General features: G+C 48.1%; 1 protein-coding gene across 3 annotated transcripts in view; it reads right to left on the reverse strand.

Moving 5' to 3' along the window:
• NTAQ1 (N-terminal glutamine amidase 1) overlaps positions 1-24,790 on the reverse strand; it is a 56,343-nt gene that overhangs the window by 11,145 nt on the left and 20,408 nt on the right. For all 3 annotated transcript variants that reach the window (XR_011314130.1, XM_069731856.1, XM_069731855.1), the window contains exon 5: positions 49-173. Coding sequence is in view for 2 of the 3 variants with exons in the window: in XM_069731856.1 (XP_069587957.1) it covers positions 49-173 (125 nt within the window). In the remaining variant the exon portion in view is untranslated. The remainder of the gene's footprint in view (positions 1-48; positions 174-24,790) is intronic.

Here is a 24,790-nt window from a genome sequence, read left to right on the forward strand (position 1 = left end):
GCAGAGCCGCACACATAGTACCAACCTGAAGAGAACCCAATCACTCACCTGATGTCTTTATACAAGGATATGGGGGAGGCGGTTTCCTCCATTCATTGTTGCCATCTTTCATATGGGATCGATCAGAAGCGAACGTCCTGAGATACTCATCTGCCGGAATTACCCTCAGTTTCCTAGGAGAGAACATGCACGCTCTGTTATACCGTAGGAGCAGGGACATGTCACATAGGAGGTCTCCGCCAGCTGCTCACGTCACCTTTACACAGTACAGAGACCCCATGTTAGAATGCCGCAGCTGGGCCACAGCGAGGGACGCCCCCATTACACCCATCTCTAGGGGTCTCACCAATCTAAGGCTGGAGTCACACTCAGCGTAAGACAATACGGTCCGTATATTACGGCTGTAATACGCTGAAAAGTCCCCAAAGTAGTGGTCCGTAGCTCCTCCGTAGGCAGGGTGTTTCAGCGTTTTTTGCGCATGGCATCCTCCGTATGTAATCCGTATGTCATCCGTACTGCGTGTTTTTCTCGCAGGCTTGCAAAACCGACATACGGCTATACAAGGGATTCATGTGTAAAAAAAACAAACAAACAAACACATCTATAATATAACGCTGGGAGCGTCACTCTGTCCGAAGCCTTTACAGACTGAGCAGGCGCAAGCGCCGGCGCAGTCTGGCCCCCACAGAGTGACGCTCCCAGGAGATCGCGGTATGCGTAAGCACTGAACGCATACCGCGATCTCCACCGGAGAGTCAGGGACCGTGGACGCGCCAGGAGGGAGGGTAAGTATATTCACCTGTCCTCCGTTCCAGCGCTGCGTGCGGCTCCGTCTTCCGGCTCCTCTGCTGTGACAGAGTCCAGTCACAGGCAGTGGAGCCGGAGTGTGTGTTCAAGAAAATGGCGCCGGAAAGCGCGGACTGCGCAGGCGCCGATTCCTGCTGCTGGAATCGGCGCCTGCGCAGTCCACGCTTTCCGGCGCCATTTTCTTGAACACACACTCCGGCTCCACTGCAGGTGTGTCTTCAAGAAAATGGCGCCGGAGCGCGGACTGCGCAGGCGCCAATTCCTGCTGCCGGAATCAGCGCCTGCGCAGTCCGCGCTTTCCGGCGCCTTTTTCTTGAAGACACACCTGCAGTGGAGCCGGACGATAGGCGAGTATGGTATTTTTTTTTTTCTTTATATATGGCAGTAGCATACGGGGGCATACACACTGGAGCGTCTTATGGGAGGCATCTAATACAATAGTGGCGCAGGATGGGAGCAGCACATGACAGAACGGGCGCAGGATGGCAGCAGCGCATGATGGAGACCATATACCAATATAAATGCTCGCCACCCGGGCGTAGAACGGGTTCAATAGCATATATTATATATATATATATATATATATATATATATATATATTTTTTTTTTTTTTTTTCAGTGAGACACATATGTATATATATTATTACTTCATACAGCGCTAGATAGCTTTAAAGCCGGTAATTCAATTACCGGCTTTTGCTTTCTCCTTCCTAAACCCGACATGATATGAGACATGGTTACATACAGTAAACCATGTCATATCACCTTTTTTTTTTGCATATTCCACACTACTAATGTTAGTAGTGTTTATGTGCAAAATTTGGCCGCTCTATCTACTAAATTAAAGGGTTAAATGGCGGAAAAAATTGGCGTGGGCTCCCGCACAATTTTCTCCGTTCTCCGCCAGAGTAGTAAAGCCAGTGACTGAGGGCAGATATTAATAGCCTGGAGAGGGTCCACGGTTATTGCCCCCAGCCACCCCAGAAAAGGCACATCTGGAAGATGCGCCTATTCTGGCACTTGGCCACTCTTCCCATTCCCGTGTAGCGGTGGGATATGGGGTAATGAAGGGTTAATGCCACCTTGCTATTGTAAGGTGACATTAAGCCAAATTAATAATGGAGAGGCGTCAATTATGACACCTATCCATTATTAATCCAATAGTAGTAAAGGGTTAAAAAAACACAAACACATTATTAAAAATTATTTTAATGAAATAAACACAAAGGTTGTTGTAATATTTTATTCAACGCCCAATCCAATCACTGAAGACCCTCGTTCTGGAACAAAAAAAAAAATTTAATAAACCAACAATATACATACCTTCCGCAGATCTGTAACGTCCAACGATGTAAATCCATCTGAAGGGGTTAAAATATTTTGCAGCCTCGAGCTTTGCTAATGCAGCTGCTCCTGGCTGCAAAACCCCGGGGAATGAAGGTAAAGTAGGTCAATGACCTATATTTACCTTCATTTGCGGTGAGGTGCCCTCTGCTGGTTGTTCCTAGATCGTGGGAACTTTCCTAGAAAGCTCCCAGGCTCGAGTTCATATGAGAACAACCAGCAGAGGGCGCCTCTTATGAACTCGAGCAAATGAAAGTAAATATAGGCCATTGACCTACTTTACCTTCATTCCCCGGGGTTTTGCAGTCAGGAGCAGCGCTGCATTAGCAGAGTTGGTGGCTGCAAAATATTTTAACCCCTTCAGATGGATTTACATCGTTGGACATTACAGATCTGCGGAAGGTATGGATATTGTTGGTTTATTATTTTTTTTTGCTACAGAACGAGGGTCTTCAGTGATTGGATTGGGCGTTGAATAAAATATTACAACAACCTTTGTGTTTATTTCATTAAAATAATTTTTAATAATGTGTTTGTTTTTTTAACCCTTTACTACTATTGGATTAATAATGGATAGGTGTCATAATTGATGCCTCTCCATTATTAATTTGGCTTAATGTCACCTTACAATAGCAAGGTGGCATTAACCCTTCATTACCCCATATCCCACCGCTACACGGGAATGGGAAGAGAGTGGCCAAGTGCCAGAATAGGCGCATCTTCCAGATGTGCCTGTTCTGGGGTGGCTTGGGGCAGGTGTTTTTAGCCAGGGGGGTGGGCCAATAACCATGGACCCTCTCCAGGCTATTAATATCTGCCCTCAGTCACTGGCTTTACTACTCTGGCAGAGAAAATTGCGCGGGAGCCCACGCCAATTTTTTCCGCCATTTAACCCTTTAATTTAGTAGATAGAACGGCCAAATTTTGCATATACACACTACTAACATTAGTAGTGTGGAATATGCAAAAAAAAATGGTGATATGAGATGGTTTACTGTATGTAACCATGTCTCATATCATGTCGGGTTTAGGAAGGAGATGGCAAAAGCCGGTAATTGAATTACCGTCTTTAAAGCTATCTAGCGCTGTATGAAATATTAATATATATACATATATGTGTCTCAATGACATTACATATATATATTCTATGTGCAGACATTTATTTTACCTATTCTACTGGAAGCTGTCAGTGTGATTTTACTGTACACCGCAATGAATTGCCGGCTTCTCTCTCTAACACCGCTGCGTATTTCTCGCAAGTCACACTGCTGGTCTGTGTGTAATCCGTATTTTTCTGGCTTCCATAGACTGTCATTGGCGTATTTTTTGAGCAGTACGGTGACAAACGCAGCATGCTGCGATTTTCTACGGCCGTAGAAGCCAGTATAATACGGATCAGTAAAATACGGCAGATAGGAGCAGGGGCATAGAGAATAATTGTGCCGTTTGTTTGGCGATTTTTACAGACGTATTTTCTGCGCTCTTACGTCCGTAAAACTCGCTAGTGTGACTCCAGCCTAACATTCACCATCTAATCTGTGGATAGGTGAAAACATATAATTAATGGAAACAAACTCTTTAAAATGGTAGATTTACTTTGGTGCCGCCATAAGGATGTGTTCACACATAGCAAATATTTCTGTTTTCGATATGCCGTCTCCGTTACCTGAATGGGGCGGTTTAAGAAAGAGCGCAGATTTCTGAGAGTAGTGTTCAGATGAACAGGATAGTTTGCAAAGAAGCATCCTGTGCACGCGGGACCACTGCAAAATCAGCACATAACACGTGGGGGAGTCTTATTAAAACTATGCAATCTACTGCATTTTTGTCGCTTTTTTATGCTTACCTCCTTTTTTTGGTGTGGATTTGAGAGAGAGAGAGAGAGATATATATATATTTATTTTTTTAAAAGGCAGCTCCCTGCATGCATTAAAAGGTCCTAAAGTTCTGATCATTTGTAAAATACGTCCGAGACAATTAAAAAAACAACAAAACACAAAAACAATAGCATAAAGGTGGAGAGCTTAAATTTTGAAGACAGGGGCTGATGTGAATGGTAATCTCTGTATAAGAACATACGGTATGTTCTATCTTGTAAACAGGAATAAAGAACAAAACAATAAAATGGGAATAAAAGTCCTATTAAAGGGAACCTTTCAAGTGACAAAAATACTATTAATCTGCAGATATGGGGGTTTCTGAATGCTGTGGGGGTGAATAAAAGCTCACTCCTCCTGTCAGCGGGGCTCCAAGTTCCAGCACAATGCTATTAACCTGTTGATTAACCCCATATCTGCAGGTTAATAATGTTTTTTTTTCACATGACAGATTCCCTTTAACTAATCTAATTAAATGCTGACCTCATGTGGCCAGAATGGGAACTGCAACAGTCAATTACAAGCCATTTTTTGGTCCTAGTAGATTGACCTGAACAATTGATCCCCGGCCACCTTCACACAACAGAATTATAATTTCTGAGGAAGATGTTCCCTTTAGAGCTTCTTCACAAAATCCTCAACATCATGCAGTATATAAGTGCGGCCCATGTCCACATGGCGTACCACGCACGTGCCAGGAACACACTGTGGACGTGCTAGGGTTAATGGAGAGGAGTTACAGGTATAATCTGAATTCGTTAATGAGAGATTTTCTAATTATGGAGACACGAGATGATTCTATGGAGGAAGAATATAGACATTCTGCTCCAGGTTCACCTGAAATAAAAGTTACAGTTCTCCATAGAAACTTATGAGCACCGACTGCCATCTCCTATCTCAGTAATGGGGAAACCTGTGTTCACAGAAGACAGATTGTATCTGTGAATTGAGAATGATCAGTCCAGGAGAGAAAGAAGCAGATTTCTTTGATAAGATATATTCCAAATCTTGCTTATTTTAATGTGAACTATTGATTTATGGGGAAAAAAAATAAAATATTAAAACTCTGGTTACACTATCAGCCTGTCACTCACTGGGTCACTGTACTTGTTTTATACCTTACGTTCTATACTTCCATGGATGCCGGTGATTCTGACATTGTTTTTTCGGGACACATTGTACTTTAGGTTAGTGGGAACATTTCTTTGATATGACTTGTGTTTATTTGTGAAAAAAACGGAAATTTGGAAAATTTTGCAATTTTCCAACTTTGAATTTTCATGCCCTTAAATCAGAGAGATATGTCACACAAAATACCGTATTTTCTGGTGTATAAGACGACTGGGCGTATAAGACGACCCCCAACTTTTCCATATAAAATATGGAATTTGGGATATGCTCGCCGTATAAGACGGGGGTCATCTTATACACCCAGTCATCTTATATGGCGTGTGGTTCCCAGGGTCTGGAGGAGAGGAGACTCTCCTTCAGGCCCTGGGATCCATATTCATGTAAAAAATAAAGAATAAAAAACAGATATACTCACCCTCGGACGGCCCCTGGGTCACAGCGCTGCTAGCGTCTCCCTCCGTTCATAAGGAATGCAGTGAGTGAAGGACCTTCAATGACGTCGCGGTCACCTGACCGCGACGTCATCGAAGGTGACCGCGACGTCATCGAAGGTCCTTCACTCACTGCATTCCTTATGAACGGAGGGAGACGCTAGCAGCGCTGTGACCCAGGGGCCGTCCGAGGGTGAGTATATCCATGTTTTTTATTTTTATTCTTTACATGAATATGGATCCCAGGGCCTGAAGGAGAGTCTCCTCTCCTCCAGACTCTGGGAACCACACGCCGACATGCAGGATCGCTGCCTGCACACGCCGTACCCGGCGTATAAGATGACCTCCGACTTTTGGGACAATTTTTAGGGGTCAAAAAGTCGTCTTATACGCCGGGAAATACAGTACTTAATAAGTAACATTTCCCACATGTCTACTTTACATCAGCACAATTTTGGAACCAAAATATTTTCTGGTTAGGAACTTTTAAGGGTTAAAATTTGACCAGTGATTTTTCATGATCTACAAAACCATTTTTTTTTTTTTTTTTTTTTTTTTTTAGGGACCACCTCACATTTGAAGTCACTTTGAGGGGTCTATATGAAAGAAAATACCCCAAACTGACACCATTCTAAAAACTGCACCCCTCAATGTGCTCAAACCCACATTCAAGAAGTTTATTAACCCTTCAGGTGCTTCACAGGAATGTTTTGGAAAAATAAACATTGAACATTATTGCACAAAAAATTGACGTCAAGATCCAATTTTTTTTTTATTTTTACAAGGGAAACAGGAAAAATGGATTTCAAAATTCGTTGTGTAATTTCTCCTGAGCATGCCGATATCCCATATGAGGGGGAAAACCACTGTTTGGGCGCACAGCAGGGCTCGAAAGGGAAGGAGCGCCGTTTGACTTTTTGAATGCAAAATTTGGTGGACGCCATGTCGCGTTTGTAGAGCCTCTGTGTGCCTAAACAGTGAAAACCCCCCACAAGTGACATCGTTTTGGAAACTAGACTTCTCAGGGAACTAATCTAGATGTGTGGTGAGCACACTGAACCCTCAGGTGCTTCACGGAAGTTTATAACGTAGAGCAGTAAAAAAATAAAAAAAATCACCACATTTTCCCCACAAATGTTTTCGAAACAAAATATTGCATTTTCATAAGGGTAACAGGAGAAATTGCACCATACAAATTGTTGCTCAATTTCTCAAGTACGCAGATACCCCATATGCAGCTACATTTGAGGCACAGTGCAAAGCTCAGAAGGGAAGAGGTGCCATAGTGGAGTTCAGATTTTGCTGCACTTGTGCCATGTCACATTGGCAGAGCCCCTGAGGTGCCAGAAAAACAGGATTTTTGGTTGCTTACCGTAAAATCTGTTTCTTGAAGCCTCCATTGGGGGACACAGGAACCATGGGTGTATGCTGCTGCCACTAGGAGGCTGATATTATGCAAATAAACAAATTAGCTCCTCCTCTGCAGTGTACACCCCTCTGACTGGCATTATACTCTTCAGTTAGTGAGAAAGCAGTAGGAGAAAGAACAAGGTTGAAAAACCATAACCACAAACTTGAGAACTGTAAACGTGAGAACAGTCATAGAACAGATAACAAACATTGGGAGGGAGCGGTGTCCCCCAATGGAGGCTTCAAGAAACAGATTTTACGGTAAGCAACCAAAAATCCTGTTTTCTTTATCGCCTCTCATTGGGGGACACAGGAACCATGGGACGTCCCAAAGCAGTCCCTAGGGCGGGAAAAAAACATACTTCCATCAGGTCAGAGGACTCACCACTGCCGCCTGCAGGATCCTTCTGCCTAGGCTGGCGTCCGCCGATGCGTAGGTATGGACCTTGTAAAATTTGGTAAACGTGTGGATGGAAGACCAAGTTGCCGCTTTGCAAAGCAGTAGGGCGGAAGCCCTGTGGTGCACCGCCCAGGAGGCGCTGACTGCCCGGGTAGAGTGAGCCTTAATCCCAGGAGGGGGCACTCTGTTCTTGACCCGGTAAGCCTCCAAAATTGCCATTCTGATCCATCGGGCAATAGTCGCTTTGGAAGCCGGCTGGCCTCTGCGCGTGCCATCAGGAATGACGAAAAAAGAATCCGTCTTCCGGAAAGAGGATGTTCTATCCAGATAAATCCTCACTGCCCTGACGAGGTCCAGCTTGTTCAACGATCGCTCCAGAGGATGAGCCGGAGCTGGACAAAAGGAAGGTAGAACGATGTCCTCGTTGAGGTGGAAGGTGGAAACCACCTTAGGAAGAAAAGAAGGTGGGGGCCGGAAGACCACCTTGTCCTGGTGAATGACCAAAAACGGAGGGCGGCAAGACAGTGCCGCCAGCTCGGAAACGCGGCGAATGGACGCGATGGCCACAAGAAAGGCCACCTTCCAAGATAGAGGAATCTCCCTATCAGTTTTAAGAGGCTCAAAGGGAGAAACCCTTAGAACGTCCAGTACCAGGTTCAAGTCCCATGCCTCCACAGGGGCCCTGTACGGCAGGACAGCGTGGGCTACTCCTTGAAAGAAAGTCTTAACCTGTGGCCGGGAGGCCAAGGACTTCTGAAAGAGGATGGAAAGCGCAGAAACCTGACCCTTCAGGGAGCCAAGAGCCAGGCCCGAATCCAGTCCTGCCTGAAGAAAGGCCAAAAGAGAAGGCAGGGAAAATACCATAGGCGGAACGCGGTTGGACTCGCACCAACGGAAGTAAGCCTTCCAGGTGCGGTAGTAGATCCTGGAAGACGAAGGCTTCCGAGCTTGAATCATGGTGTGAATCACCCGGTCCGAATGACCGGACGCTCTTAGAACCGCGGTCTCAACAGCCACGCCGTTAAACTGAGCGACCGAGAATTCGGGTGGCAGATCGGACCCTGGGACAGCAGATCGGGCCTGTCTGGAAGGCGCCAAGGAGCGTCCGCGAGAAGGTTGACGAGCTCCGCGAACCAAGCTCTCCTGGGCCAATCCGGGGCGATCAGGATGACCGGCACCCCTTCCGCTTTGATTTTCTTCAACAGCTTGGGAAGTAATGGAAGGGGTGGAAACAGGTAGGGCAGCTCGAACTGTGACCAAGGAATGGCCAGAGCATCGACGCCCACTGCGAGGGGATCGCGGGACCTGGAGACGAACTGCGGAACCTTCCTGTTGATTCGAGACGCCGTGAGATCCACATCCGGAGTCCTCCATCGAAGACAAATCTGATGGAAGACCTCCGGATGCAAGGACCATTCCCCTGCCGCGAGGCCCTCGCGGCTGAGGAAGTCGGCGGCCCAGTTGTCCACGCCGGGGATATGCACCGCAGATATCACCGGAACCGTTGCCTCTGCCCAAAGGAGGATCTTGGATACCTCGGCAAGAGCTAAGGAGCTCCGGGTCCCCCCCTGATGGTTGACATATGCCACAGCCGTGGCGTTGTCCGTCTGGATCCGGACTGGAAGGCCCCTGAGGATCCTTTCCCAGTGGCGGAGGGACAAAAAGATGGCCCGAATTTCGAGGACGTTGATTGGCAGAGATGACTCCAGCGGCGACCAACGGCCCTGAACCGTCAGGTGGCGAAAAACCACACCCCAGCCGATCAGGCTGGCGTCCGTTGTCACCACCTGCCAGTGAACCGGAAGGAAGGACCTGTCCTGGGAGATGAGAGGTGACGTCAGCCACCAGTTGAGAGACCGCTTGACCCGAGAAGAGAGTGATCGGCCGATCCAGGGAGAAGACAGACCTGTCCCACTGAGACAGAATGGCTTGCTGAAGGGGGTCGAGAATGGAATTGGGCGAAGGGAATCGCTTCCAAAGTAGCTACCATCCTCCCCAGAACCTTCATGGCCGATCGGAGGGAGGGAGGCCGAGGACCCTGGAGCAAGCGTATGTCCCGACAGAGTGGATCTCTTGTCCTTGGGAAGGAAGACTCTGGTCTGACGAATGTCGAAAAGCATGCCCAGAAAGATGATGCGCTGAGAAGGAATAAGGCAGGACTTCTTCCGGTTGACCAGCCACCCGAAACGGGCTAAGGTGTCGAGAACAACGGACAGGCTCTCGTGGGCCTGAGCAAAGGATGGAGCCTTGATGAGGATGTTGTCGAGGTATGGAAACAGGACCAAGCCTCTGACTCTCAAGATGGCCATCAGCGCCGCCATGATTTTCGTGAACACCCGTGGCGCGGTTGCGAGACCGAACGACAGGGCGAGGAACTGAAAATGATCTTGTTGCACTGCGAAGCGCAGGAAACGGTGATGTCCGGGAAATATCGGAACGTGTAGGTAGGCGTCCTGGATATCTATAGAGCATAGAAATTCCTGAGCCTCCATGGAAGCAATTACTGAACGAAGAGATTCCATCCTGAAGTGTCTCAGGCGAACCCTCCTGTTCAGCAATTTGAGGTCCAGAATGGGACGAACCTTGCCGTCTTTTTTTCGGTACCACAAAAAGGTTCGAGTAGAAACCCGTGTACCGTTCCTTTTCTGGGACGGGAACGATTACCCCAGATTTGAGCAGAGAAGCGATGGCTGCGAAGAAGCCCGGAACCAGAGCGGGATCTCTTGGAGGACGGGATTGGAAGAAACGATCCCTGGGTTGGGAGGCGAACTCCATCTTGTATCCCGAGGATACAACTTCCCTGACCCATGCATTCTCTACTGCGGAAATCCAGACGTCCCTGAAACGGAGAAGACGGCCGCCCAACCTGGGAGTTGGGCTGGAGTCTTGCCGAGAGTCATGCGGAGGTGGATCTTCCAGTCCTGGGCCTGGATGATCTACCCTGGGAATAGCGAGGACGCCAGGACGGAGTGGGCCTGAAGGACACCGCCTTCTCTTGACGTGCCTGTGGCCTCTGTTGCTGCTGGGAAAGAGTTTAATGCAGCGAAGCGACGAAAAGGCCGAAAAGAGCGAAACTGCCGTCTAGGAGGAGGGCGACGAGGCTTAGCCTGGGGGAGAAGAGAACTTGTACCCCCGGTGGCGTCCTTAATGATTTGGTCCAGCTGGGAACCAAAAGAGACGAGAGCCCTGGAAGGGCAGACTAGTGAGGGACTTTTTGGAGGACAAGTCCGCCTGCCAGGCCTTGAGCCAAACGGTCCGGCGGATGGCAACGGCATTGCTGGAAGCCTGAGCCGCACAAGACGCGACATCCAGGGAGGTGGAAACCAGGTATTCACCAGCGTGGGAAATCTGGTTGGCAAGTTCCGCTAATTGCTCGGGAGGTGCCCAGTCCAGGATACCTCGCCATAGATCCTTGGCCCATTTTGAGATGGATTTTGAAGCCCAAGTGGAAGCAAAGGCTGGACATAGCGCTGTTGAAGCCGCTTCAAAAGCAGATTTCGCGAAGGATTCTATAACTATCGTTAGAATCCTTCAGAGATGCACCGCCGGACAGTGGAAGCACCGTGTTGGTGGACAGCCTGGAAACAGGGGGATTCACCGAGGGGGGAGACCGTCCAATTGGCGGTAAGTTCTGGTGAAAAAGGATATAACACCCCCAGGCGTTTTCCCCTCTGAAAACGTCTGGTCGGATTCTCTCTCTCTCTGGCCAAGATTTCCTCGAATTCAGGATGGGGAGCGAAAAATTTTGAAGGTGGTTTGACCCGTCTAAACGAAACCGCCTGATCTGCGGGTTCCGTAGAGGGATCCTTGATGCCACAGGTTTGGTTTATAGCCCCAATGAGGTTCTGGACCGTCTCACTCATGGTGGCGATTTGGTTAGGATCCAGCTCCGAAATATCCTCTGAGGGCGCATCAGATAATGCCTCGCCTGACTCAGGGGAGGAGGATCGGTGGGACACCAACCGCAGGGGAGGGCCGTGCGGCGAGATGGAACGTGAAGAGGACTCAGACCGACGTTCCTGTCTGGACCTTTTGTAGCTTAGCAAGGAGGGCTCAGGCAGCGGTTCCTGCGACCCGCTGGCCACGGCAGGGGTCTGCAGGGGTAACCGATCCAACGCGGACACCAGGGTTTGAGATACCCGTGTTAAATCGGCCACCGATTGTGACAGAGAGGCGGCCCAGCCTGGGATGGGGGGGGGGGGGGAAATCACTCTCGGGCGTAACAGCTGGGGGATCCTGGGCGGTGGGAACAATCGGGTTGCTGCAGGACTGACACAGCGGGGAGGACTGACCTGAGGTAAGTTTGCCGTTACAGGACGAACATGCAAAGTACGTGACTAAGGCAGAAGATGGAGAGGTAGGGGGGCGAGAGCGGCCCCCTTTAGAAGACATTATGAGAGATCCCTGAAGATGCCAGTGGGTTAGGCGACAGAGGGGCAGAGAAGGGTGTCAGTCTGCAGTGCAGCTACTCACGGACCCGGTCCTGGAAAATGTCCCACTTGTCCTCGGCGGAAAACTTCCCTGAGGTGCTGTATTCTGCGATGCTGAGCCCACAGAAGATGCGAGCGAAGGAGCGTGGCGCGCTGCGTGAGGCACTGCGAGGGCTGCTGCTGCTGTGTGAAGCGGTGCACACCGGCCAAGAGTCCCACGAGGAAGGGGGCGGAGCCAGACGCAGAGGCGCCGGTGGGCAGGGCGCAGTATGTCGGGCGGGAAAAAGCCCGCCTGCAGGAGCGGAAATGGAGAAGCCGAAAAACCGGAATTAGGGACCGGCGGCCGAGAAAAGGGGGGGGCCGCGGCGCCGAAATAGAGCGCCGGAACAATGAGGAAGGCTGGCGCCGCAGGCGCCGCAGCCTGCTAGGCTGCGCCGCTGAAGGGCGCCGCAGAAAACACCCTCCTGCGGCGCCAGAGCAATGCGCCGCAGCGAGAAGCGGCGCGACAGCCTGCAGGGCTGCCGCGCTGAGGATGTGCCCAGTGTAAGAACCGCAGCGCCGGTAATGCGCCGCGGAAAGGAACGTACGGCAGCCATAGAGCTGTCGTGGAAGAAACTGCTGGCCACAGGGGATAAGAGCGCGGTGGTCTAAAAGGGGCCCCGCGCTGAGAAAAGAAGGCCCTTGCAGAAAAAAAGAGGGAAGAAGAAATACCGGCCGCGCCAGAGGACCGGGTAAGAGAGTCGACAGGGAGCCCCTAACAAGAACCCCCCCTAACAAAGATCTGGGATGGGAAGGGAGAGTATACTCACCTAAAAACATCCCACGCTGGTACTAACCTTGAAAAAGGGTTGAGACGTCCAGGAAGCTGATGGACGTCCTCGTCTCCTCAACCGACAGGCACTGGTGGGCGAGTGGGTGGGGGACGGAGCCAGGACCGGACTTCTGAGCACGCTTGTGTGCTAGGATCTTGGTCCTGGTGAGGGATCTATGAGGATACGGGGTGGCAGTACACGCCGTACTCATAGTCCGCATTGTGGGAGTACAGGTGTGACTGCTCACCCTGTATCCCTCCGGAAAACCTGTAAAGGAAACGACGCACATTGAGGTAGATAAGGGTCTAATGAAAGACCCGTGTCCACCTCCTACTGACACTAAGCTAAACTGAAGAGTATAATGCCAGTCGGTGGGGTGTACACTGCAGAGGAGGAGTTAATTTTTTTATTTGCATAGTGTCAGCCTCCTAGTGGCAGCAGCATACACCCATGGTTCCTGTGTCCCCCAATGAGAGGCGATAAAGAAAACAGAAAACCCCATATATGTGAACTCATTTTACAAACTACACTCCCCAATGAATTTATCTAGGGGTGCAGTGATCATATTGACACCGCATGTGCCGCACAACGTTTTATACCACTGAGCGGTGAAGAAAGAATACATTTAATTTTTTTTTTTTTAATATATTTTTTTTATTATTAAAAGTATAAAAAAAAAACAAAAAAACAAAACAAAAAACGCAACAGTAGAAAACAACAACTCAACCATCAAAAAGGGACCCGGTCCCTCTTCTATCCCCCCCACAGCATTTCACCCCTTTTAAACAACACTTGAAGATAAATCTTCCACAGTTCTGACCTCAGCAGATTAGAAGTCTTGCAATATGAATAGCCACAATCATAACAATATTATTAATGGTGAATCTAGATCTTGGTTTGGCAGAGTTATATATGTATATACAGTGCTAAAGCTGCACAATATGGAACATAGAATCTATCATGTATTTAAATTGAATCTATACAGAAATAAAAAAACAGATCTAGTGGAAATCTTTGCAGTTCTCTGGATGCTAGGCCGGAGCCGGCAATCCATGGGTTTGGAGATGGCCTTCCTTTTCAAATATATGATTTGTTCCAGATTTAATAACCAATTAATCTTATTTATAAATTCTGTTACTGTGGGTGTCTGCTCTGCTAGCCCAGCACTGGTCATCAATTTCCTGTATAACGTGTGCCACCGCCATTTTGCCATGTTCGTCAGTGCTCAGATCTTCTATGTATTAGTGTACATACTAACCGTGAGTAGGTTCTATTAATGATCCCTCCAGAAAGTATCCAAAGCAGAGCATGTCCACATCATATGAAGCACGTTGGGCAGGGATGCTTTACATCTAGCACATAGGGGGTCTGGACGAAGCCCAATATCACGGAGAAAAATATAGTTCTTACCGATAACGGTATTTCTCTGAGCCCATGACGGCACCACGGAGAGAGGGGATCCGCCCACCAAGGACAGGAAACCTACGGATAAAAAGGCGGTACCACTCTCCTGCATCAGTTGTTTTACATAGAGAACGATGGGAGACTACTAAAACATTTGTAAATTTTAACTGTTTATCATAACGAGATACCGCGTGTTTAAAGACTATAAATAGACTATGGCACTAATTTGATGTGCGCACCCATAAGTGAAGGGAGGGAATGTACGGGTGCCGTCATGGGCTCAGAGAAATACCGTTATCGGTAAGAACTATATTTTTCTCTGATCGCCCATGACGGCACCACGGAGAGAATTGCATAGATAGTACATTCAGGGAGGGACCACCGCCTCCAGAACCCTTTTACCGAAAGTAAGGTCTGAAGAGGAGATTAGGTCCAATCTATAGTGCCTATAGAATGTGGATGGTGAAGACCAGGTAGCAGCTCTACATATCTGGTCTATGGAAGCTCCGGCCTTCTCCGCCCAGGAAGTTGCCACTGCCCTTGTTGAGTGAGCCTTAACCTCCCCGGGAACGGACATCCCACTTGCCGAGTATGAGAGACTGATGGCGTCCGTGATCCATCTTGCTATGGTGGCTTTGGATGCTTTTTTCCCCCTTCCGGGGACCCTGGAAACACACAAACAGAGAGGGATCCTCCCTACTCTCTCTAGTGGCTTCTATGTAATGTAAGAGACACCTTTTTACATCTAGTGTATGTAATGTTTGTTCCTCCTTATTTTTAGGGTTGGGACAGAAGGAGGGGAGAGATATCTCTTGGGACCTGTGAAATTTTGAAGCCACTTTCGGGAGATATGCTGGGTCTGTTTTTAAAATGACTCTATCCTCTAGAAATTGTGTGTAGGGAGGATTGGCTGAGAGAGCCTGTAAGTCGCTAACCCTACGGGCAGAAGTGAGGGCGACTAACAGAGCAGTTTTTAGAGATAGATTTTTCAGTGAAGCTTCGCGTAATGGTTCAAATGGAGTACTAGTCAGGGCTTTAAGGACCAAGTTTAAGTCCCATTGAGGAACAACTTTTACTGGAAGAGGCCTCGATCTTCCTGCTGCCCTGATAAATCTAGAGACCCATCTGTTTGAAGCTAAGTCAAAATTGAATAGGGCTCCCAAAGCTGCCACATGAACTTTTAGGGTACTAGTGGCCAACCCCATCTCCAACCCATTTTGTAGGAATTCTAGTATGGAAGTAAGGGGAATTTCTTTCCCTATTCTTACACCTGAAGAAAACAGAAATTTTTTCCATACCTTGCCGTATTGTTTTGTTGTAACCGGCTTCCTACTTTGTAACAGAGTTGAGATTAGCCCCAGAGAGAACCCTCTGCTCTCTAATAATTTCCTTTCAAGAGCCAAGCTGTCAAGTGCAAGTTCTTGACTCGTGGATGACAGACTGGGCCCTGCGACAATAGATCCTGAAGGTCTGGTAATACCCAAGGGTCGGATATTGACATCTTCCTCATCCATGAGAACCAAGGTCTCTTCGGCCAGAACGGGGCAATTAAGATGACCAGCGCCCCGTCCTCCCGAATCTTCCTCAGCACTGCTGGAATCAGAATAAGAGGAGGGAAGGCATAGACAAGATGGTGACCCCAAGATATCAGGAAAGCGTCCACAGCTACTGGGTTCCCCAGAGGAGATAGCCTCCTTTTGCTCCCTACTTTTTTGTTTAGATGGCTCGCAAAGAGATCTATTTTGGGAACACCCCATTTTTCTGTGATCTGGGTGAATATTGACCGATTTAGTTCCCATTCCCCCTGTTTTAGGCTGGACCGGCTGAGGAAGTCTGCTTTGTAATTGTCTACTCCCCTTATGTGTAGGCTTGTTAGGGATAAGAGATTGCTCTCGGCTATTTGCAGGATTGAGTCGGTCACTTCCATTAGATTTTTGGAACGGGTACCCCCCTGGTGATTTAGGTAAGATACTACCACCCGGTTGTCCGACATTACTCTTACATGGTGAGAGTGAAGGACCCCCAAGAATTCTTGAAGGCCAAATTTTACTGCAAGGAGTTCCTTCATGTTGGAGGATTTGTTTACAAGAGATGGAGACCAAATGCCCTGGGCTACTAGGTCGCCCAGATGGGCCCCCCACCCTGAAGGGCTTGCGTCTGTAGTCAGGACTTTCGAGACCTGAATTACCCATGGGACTCCCTGGGAAAGATTTTCCTGCGATTTCCACCATGTTAGAGAGTGATTGGTGCGAGGAGATAGAGTCAACTGCCCGTCTAAATGCCCTCCTAGATGGATTTGCTCCGATAATATCTGCCATTGAAGGACTCTTGAATGTAATTGGGCCCACTGGACCGCTGGAATGCAAGAGGTCATGGAGCCTAAGAGGGACATGGCCTGATGGAGTGTTATGGAGGGGAGAGATTGGGTTCTTGATACTAAACTTTTTAGTTTTTGTATCTTGTTCTCTGGGAGCCGACACTCCATCTTTTTGGAGTCTAGAGTGAGACCTAGGTACTCCTGGACCTGAGAAGGCATTAGTCTGGACTTCCCTACGTTTATTAGCCAGCCCAATTCCTTTAAAGAATGCATCACTATTGCCAGTTGATCCTCGCAATGTTGCGGGGAGGAGCCTATCACCAAGAAATCGTCCAGATATGGAACGATTAGGGTATTTTCTTCCCTGAGGTGAGCCATTACCTCTGCTATCAGCTTTGTGAAAACCCTTGGGGCTATGGCAAGGCCAAATGGTAGAGCTGAAAATTGGAAGTGATTTAGGACTCCCCTGATGTGAACTGCCATCCTGAGGAACCTCTGGTGATCCTTGTGTATTGGGACGTGATAATATGCGTCCTTTAGGTCCAGGACCACCATGAAGCATTGGGGAAACAACATTTTGATAGATGATTTTATCGTTTCCATCTTGAATGCTTGAACGTCCAAGTAATCGTTTAGTTTTTTTAGATTTATAATGGTCCTGAAGGAACCGTCTGGTTTCTTCCTCAGGAATAGAGGGGAATAGTACCCTTGCCCTCTTTCTTGTGGGGGAACCTCCAGGAGTACTCCCTTTTTTACTAGCCCGATGACCTCGTTTTCCAGTGCCAGCTGTTCTTCTGCCGAAGATCTTATAGATGTCATCGTAAAAGAGGGACGGGGCCATTTTTTGAATGTCAGCCTCAGACCTGATTCTATGATGTTTAGAATCCATTGACTGGAGGTAATCTTTTTCCAGGCTGGGAGAAAGAGAGATAATCTCCCTCCCACCTGGGGCGAACCTTCATTGAGAAGGCTTCTTGGTATCGCTGGGGTTTTTGTTAAAGATGAACCCCTTGTTCTTGTTCCTCTTATCCTCCCACTTTCCCTGGCCTCTCCCAGGGTTCTTACGGAAAAACCTCTTGTTCCGAAAGGGCTTCCGGTAAGAGGGGAGACCTAGAGAGGGAAAGGACTTTTTCTTGTCCCCTGCTTTTTCCAAGATATCATCTAATGTGGAACCGAACAAAAACTCCCCTTCGCAGGGGATAGTACACAATTTTGTTTTTGTTTGTAGATCGCCAGGCCAATTCTTAAGCCAGAGGGCACGCCTGGCCGCATTAGCAAATACTGCCGACCTGGCAGCTAATCTTATAGAGTCTGCCGAGGCGTCAGCCAGAAAGGCCGCAGCTCCCCTTATTACGGGTAATGTCTTCAGCATCAAGTCTCGGGAAGTTTTCCCCTTTAATTGACCCTCTAGTTGATTCAACCAGATCATTAGGGAGCGAGATGTGCATGCTGCTGCCACTGCCGGTTTCAGGCCTCCTCCCGCTGACTCCCAAGAGCCCTTGAGGAAGGCATCCGCCTTCTTGTCCATAGGGTCTTTTAGGACCCCCATGTCCTCGAACGGGAGAGCGAATTTCTTTGATGCTTTCGCTATTGCTACATCTAATTTGGGGGCTTTTTCCCAAAAGGAGCAGGATTCATCCTCAAAGGGGTATTTCCTTTTGGGAGTTAGGAGAGTCTTTTTCATGGGTTTTTTCCATTCCTTTTTGATTAGCGCTGCAATTGTTTCATTAAGCGGAAAAGCTCTCCTCTTTTTTTGTTCTAAGCCCCCAAACATAATGTCTTGTGCTGATTTTTTAGGGTGGGAGTCTACTAACCCCATAGTACTCCTCACTGCCTTTATGAGGCCATCAGTGTCCTCTAATGGGAAACAATTGTGACCTCCTGAGGAAGAAGTGGATGACGAAGACGCGGAGGAGGAGTCGGAGGATACCGAACTCGCACTATCGCTGTCAGATTTAGAGACTGGGGACGGGGACCTGTGTCTGGTCCTTCTCCGTTTTCTTCCCCTTTTAAGGGATTTAAAGGTGTCTTCCACCTGCTCTTTAATCAGGTTTTTAAGATCTGTTGCAAACCCGGGCAGGCTTTCTGATACCGTCTGCTGTATGCAGGAATTACATAGCTGCTTCTCCCAGGCGAGTGGAAGATCCTCTTTACAGATGGCACAGACCTTGTGCTTGGTTTTACCTACGCTTTTCCTTCCCTAAAAGAGACAAATAATAATCTTACTGTCTCTAACTTTCACGAAGATCAACTTACCACCTCCAGGACCCATAAATACCGGTTGGGAATTCTCAGCCTCTGGCTTTTTCCCCGACGCCGTGCTGGACTCCTTGCTGTGTTGAGACCTTTGGCGTTCTTTGCTGGTGTCCTGGTAACCTTTCTGCTGCCGCCTTTTTTGCTGCTGCGGCGATGCTATAGGTGGAGGTGATTCAGGCAAGGGAGATGCCGGGTCGCTCATACTGCTGCTGCTGGTCTGCGCAAAACAACACTTGCTACGCTGGCGCTGACACGACTGCTCCTGAGGCTCCTGCCAATATACTGCAGAGCCACTGGGGGGAAGTAAATCCTCCCATTTAAACTTTCCCGCTGCTCCTCTTTTTTTTTTTACTTCCCGGCGCCTGCGCAGTAGCGCCCGGCCGGCACGAGGAGCGCTGAAACGCTGGCGCCTGCGCAGACGCTCCTGCGTCTTGTAGAACGCCTAAGCGTCATGTCGGGATCTATGGAGCGTCCAGCTACGGCGAGGAGCGCCGACGCCTGCGCAATCGCTTCCGCGGCGCCCCGGCGTCTCGCGAGACCAGCGCAGTTCCGGGCATGCGCCGACTTTCCAAGATGGCGCCCGGAGTACAGATATGGCGCTGCTGACCGGCACCCCCGGTCCTATGCAGACCCTTATTGCGCGGCTCTGCAAGCCCGATGGCGTTGCAGTGTGCAGGCTGACGCGAGCTAGGGGAGGGCCACGCCGCACCTCCCGCAACCACAGAGGGACCCCCCTGGATCTGCTGCATCTTACCTGAGGAGGTGACCGCGAACTCCTTGTCACCTCCTCCACGCACCCTTGAGGCCCACTAGCCCCCAGCGGTGGTGCCTCGGGTCACCACCCCAGCCGAGGCAGAGGGACCCCAGCTGCCTGAATCGGACTGGTTGGCCCCGGAATTCCAACGCTGACTGGTAAGTCCGTAGGTCTCCCATCAAGGACAGGAAACCAACTGATGCAGGAGAGTGGTACCGCCTTTTTATCCGTAGGTTTCCTGTCCTTGGTGGGCGGATCCCCTCTCTCCGTGGTGCCGTCATGGGCGATCAGAGAAATTGGGTTGTTCTATATGACTAGTGTAGAACCTATAAGTGGGAAAATCCAGGGCTGTGGAGTCTGAGTCGGTGTGATGGAAATTGAGGAGTCGGAGGTTTGGCTTACCAACTCTACTATGGAATCGGAGTCGTGGAGTCAGAGTCGGAGCCCATTTTGGTGGGGTTGGAGTCGGTGTCATGGAAATTGAGGAGTCGGAGGTTTGGCTTACCAACTCTACTATGGAATCGGAGTCGTGGAGTCAGAGTCGGAGCCCATTTTGGTGGGGTTGGAGTCGGTGTCATGGAAATTGAGGAGTCTGAGGTTTGGCTTACCGACTCCACACCCCTGGGAAAATCTATGGGATTCACTCAAAGATAACTGTGGAACGCTTTCCAGTATTTCAGACCCCAGCACTTCTTCAGTAAGGCCTATCATGCCCTCCCATTTGTCTTTTGACCGTATGGGGCGTTTTGTTAATATAAGGTCTAACAGATACCTATAAAGTACTGAGATTAGTCACCAAGAGTTATGTGAGCTGGCTATTCTCTGGATTACATCTTTTTTGGTCACTCTGTTATTTAGGACGGGACCCTCTGCCTGATATTCATGTCGTAACTGAAGATACTGTATATACTCGAGTATAAGTCGACCAGAGATCCCTAATTTTGCCACAAAAAAAAACTGGGAAAACTTAATGACTCGAGTATAAGCCTAGGGTGGAAAATGCAGCAGCTACCGGTAAATGTCAAAAATAAAAATAGATACCAATAAAAGTAAAAATAATTGAGACATCGGTAGGTTAAGCGTTTTTGAATATCCATATTAAATCAGGAGCCCCATATAATGCTCCATACAGTTCATGATGGGCTCCATAAGATGCTCCATACAAAATACGCCCCATATAATGCTGCACAAAGGTTGATTATGGCCATATAAGGTGCTCCATGGAAATATTTGATCCATACAGTACTGCAAAGAGATTAATAATGGCCCCATAAGATGCTCCATAGAATAATTTGCCCCATAAAAAAAAAAAAAAGAAAAAAAAGAAGGACATACTATCCTTGAGCAGGCGGGGACACTGCCACTTGCGATATTCACCTGCCCCCATTCCACTGCCACACACTAAACACGCCATGGCACCCACTAACCCTGAACGTCACAGCCAGAGGACTCGGAAGACACAGCGCGGCGGTGGAACGGGGACAGGTGAATATCGCATGGCTCACCCTCCCCCGTTATACTCACCCTCCTGGTGTGGTCTCTGGACTTCCCTGCTTCTCTGATGGTCCTTCCGGCGAGCACCTGCCGCTTGTTCCTGTGTTCAGCGGTCACTGGTGCCGCTCATTAAAGTAATGAATATGTGGCTTAACACCTATGGGAGTGGAGTCGCATCCATATTCATTACTTTAATGAGCGGAACCACGTGACCACTGAACACAGGAAGAACTGCCGGCGCTGGAGACTGAGAAGCAGGGACCGCGCCAGGAGCAGGTGAGTATGATTGACAGCTGCTGCTCCCCCTCCGACCCCTTGGTACAAAAACCGGTTTTTACGTACCGGTAATAGGATTTTACAGAGTCCACGACAGCACCCACAACGAGAGAGGGGATCCGCCCACCTTCCGGACAGGAACCTACAGGTTAAAAAGGGGCGGTCCCCCTCGCCCTCCAGTTTGTGTTCCAGAGTACAAGGGATACCGCCAATGCATCAGTACATGACAATATTATCTTAAACACTACTAATTACCACCACCTCTATAGAGTGATCTCTAAGGCACACCTTCCAACAGAGTGCAGGAATAAGTAACTAAATACGGGGGGGAATGTATAGGTGCTGTCGTGGACTCTGTAAAATCCTATTACCGGTACGTAAAAACCGGTTTTCCTATCGCCACGACAGCACCCACAACGAGAGACTTTCAAAGACTATTTAACTGGGAGGGACCACAGCACTAAGTACTGAACGGCCAAACTGTAAGCTGGAATTAGCAGATAGATCAAGGCGATAGTGCTTATAAAAGGTGGAAGGTGATGACCAAGTTGCCGCCTTACATATCATTTCAATGGGGACATCTGCCTTCTCCGCCCAGGATGATGCCATGGCCCGAGTGGAGTGCGCCCTGATGCCTTCTGGTGGTGTTACTCCCCTGGCAGAGTAGGCAAGACATATCGCTTCTCTAATCCATCTAGCGATAGAGTTCTTCGTGACACCAGAACCCTTTTTCTGATTCTGGAAAGAAATAAACAGAGCCCTACTCTGTCTCCAGCTTTGTGTCCTATCCAGGTATTCTAATATCGCCCTCTTTACATCTAGGGTATGATATTTTTTCTCCTCTTCTGAACCTGGATTTTCATAGAAAGATGGTAAATAAATCTCCTGACTTCTATGAAATTTAGTTGCTACTTTTGGTAAATATGCAGGATCAGGCTTTAAGACAATCTTATCCTGGAGAATTATTAGATAGGGAGGATCTACTGATAACGCGTGTATATCACTGACCCTCCTGGCAGACGTTAATGCTAAAAGTAGAGCTGTCTTTAAAGTTAAATTTTTTATCGAAATAGAGTCTAATGGCTCAAAAGGAGGTTCGGTCAACGCCTCAAGCACCAAATTTAGATCCCAAGGGGGTATTCTTACAATATGGATTGGGTTAGAACGCTGACATGCCTTAATAAATCTAGCAACCCATCTATTACCAGCTATATCACTGTTATATAGAGCTCCCAAGGCTGAAACATGAACTCTTAGAGTGTTGACTGCTAAACCCAATTCCCAGCCTTTCTGAAGGAATTCTAAAATAGCTGAAATCGGAGCCTTATCTCCTAATGGTTGCTGATAAAACATAAGGAATTTTTTCCAAATTTTTGTGTAGATCTTTGTAGTGACCTCCTTCCTACTTTTCAATAAGGTAGCTATTAAAGCATTAGAGAACCCCCTCTCCTTCAGAAGCTCCCTCTCAAGTTCCAAGCCGTTAAGTGAAGAGTCTCCAAATTTGGATGATGAAATGGACCTTGAGAGAGGAGTTCCGGAACCACTGGCAACACCCAGGGATCGGACACAGACATTGTCCTGAGGAGAGAGAACCAAGGCCTCCTGGGCCAGAAGGGGGCGATTAAGATCACTCTGGCTCTTTCCTCCCGGATTTTCCTGAGAACTATCGGAATCAGACACATTGGGGGAAAGGCATATGCCAGCTGGAAGTCCCAACGGACACGCAGGGAATCCACTATAAATGGTTGGTCTGCTATCTGTAAAGATGCGAACCTTCTGACCTTCCTGTTCTTCCTCGTAGCAAACAGATCTATTGTCGGCAACCCCCACAGATTGACTATCTGATCGAATATCTGTTGGTTTAGGGACCACTCTCCCTGACGAAGGGAATGGTGACTGAGGTAGTCCGCCTCTATATTGAGTTCCCCTTTTATATGAACTGCCGACAGGGATTGTAAGTGTTTCTCGGCCAGAGACAATATCTGTGCTGTAGTGGTCATCAGGGATCGAGACCTTGTCCCCCCCTGATGATTGATGTAGGCTACCACAGTCATATTGTCTGTTTGTATCTGTACATGTGAATTCCTCAGGGATGGTAATAAGCAAAGAAGAGCCTGTTTGACTGCAGCAAGCTCTCTTAGATTTGAGGAATTCTGGGACTCTTGAATCGACCATCGCCCTTGGGTTAGAATGTCTCCCATATGGGCTCCCCAACCGAACGGACTGGCATCTGTTGTAATTATGTTGTCCGGAGTGATGGTCCAGAGAACTCCTGTTGACAAATGTGCCAGATTGAGCCACCATCTCAGATCGTGAAGAGTGGCGGGTGATAGACTGAACTTTCTGCTCAGAGCACCGTGAAGATCTTTTTCTGCTTGAAGAACCTCGTATTGAAGCATTCGGGTATGAGCCTGAGCCCATCTCACCGCCGAAATACACGCAGTCAAAGATCCCAGTAGAGACATTGCGTCTCTTAAACTTAAGTTTGGAACTTCTGTTACGACCGTGATCCTTTGAATGATCTTCTGCTTCTTCTCTTCTGGTAGGAAGGATGACTGATCTTCTGAGTCTAGAAGAACTCCTAGGAACATCTGACGTCTTGTGGGTTCCAGTTTTGACTTTTCCCAGTTGATAATCCATCCGAGTTCCTGTAGGGATGATATTATGGCATTTACCCTAGACGTACACTGAGCAATTGAATTTCCGACTATCAAAAAATCATCTAGATAAGGCACTACAAGGGTTTCCTTTTCCCTGATATGGGCCATTACTTCCGAAACAACCTTCGTAAAAACTCTAGGTGCCATGGACAGGCCAAAGGGCATTGCCAAAAATTGAAAATGTTTAATCTGATGGTTTACCCATACTGCCATCCTGAGGAATTGCTGGTGATTTCTGTGAACTGGAAGATGGTAGTACGCATCTTTTAGATCCAAGACCGACATGTAGCACCTAGGAAACAAAAGCTTAGTTGTTGATTTAATGGATTCCATCTTAAAAGCGTGGTACTGAAGATATTTCTTCAATTTTCGTAAATTTATGATAGTCCTAAAGGACCCATCAGGTTTAGAGATTAAGAATAGTGGAGAATAAAAGCCCGTCTTCTCCTGATGTTTTGGTACTTCTTCAATAACTCGCTTTGTAAGCAATTGTTGAATCTCTAATTCTAAGGCCTGTTGTTGGGCCGGAGTGTCCAGTGATGTTATAACAAAATGTTTTGGGGGAGTTCTCAAAAATTCTAATTTTAATCCTGACTCGATTACTCCCATTATCCAGGCGCTAGAAGTTATCCTTTTCCATTCTGCTGAGAAGAACCGTAGTCTTCCCCCTACTGGTAGATCTGTTCTATCTGTAATTACGTCTACATCTTGAGAAAGAGGAAGGATTTTTATAGTATCCACCTTTCTTCTTTTGGTCCGACGTCTCCCAGTCACGATTATATCCCTGCTGGTCTGACTGGAATTTTCTGAAGGGCATGCGTCTCCGGAAGGCATTCCTAAAAGTAGGATTAAATGTTTTAGGAAAACCCTTCTTTCTGTCTTCTGCCTTTGCAAGGATGTCATCCAGCACCGGACCGAATAGGTACTCACCCCTACACGGAATGGAGCATAACTTGGCTTTTGCCTGAGCATCCCCCTTCCAGGTCT

This window comes from Ranitomeya imitator, chromosome 6, assembly GCF_032444005.1.
Source record: "Ranitomeya imitator isolate aRanImi1 chromosome 6, aRanImi1.pri, whole genome shotgun sequence".
NCBI classification, from domain to species: domain Eukaryota; kingdom Metazoa; phylum Chordata; class Amphibia; order Anura; family Dendrobatidae; genus Ranitomeya; species Ranitomeya imitator.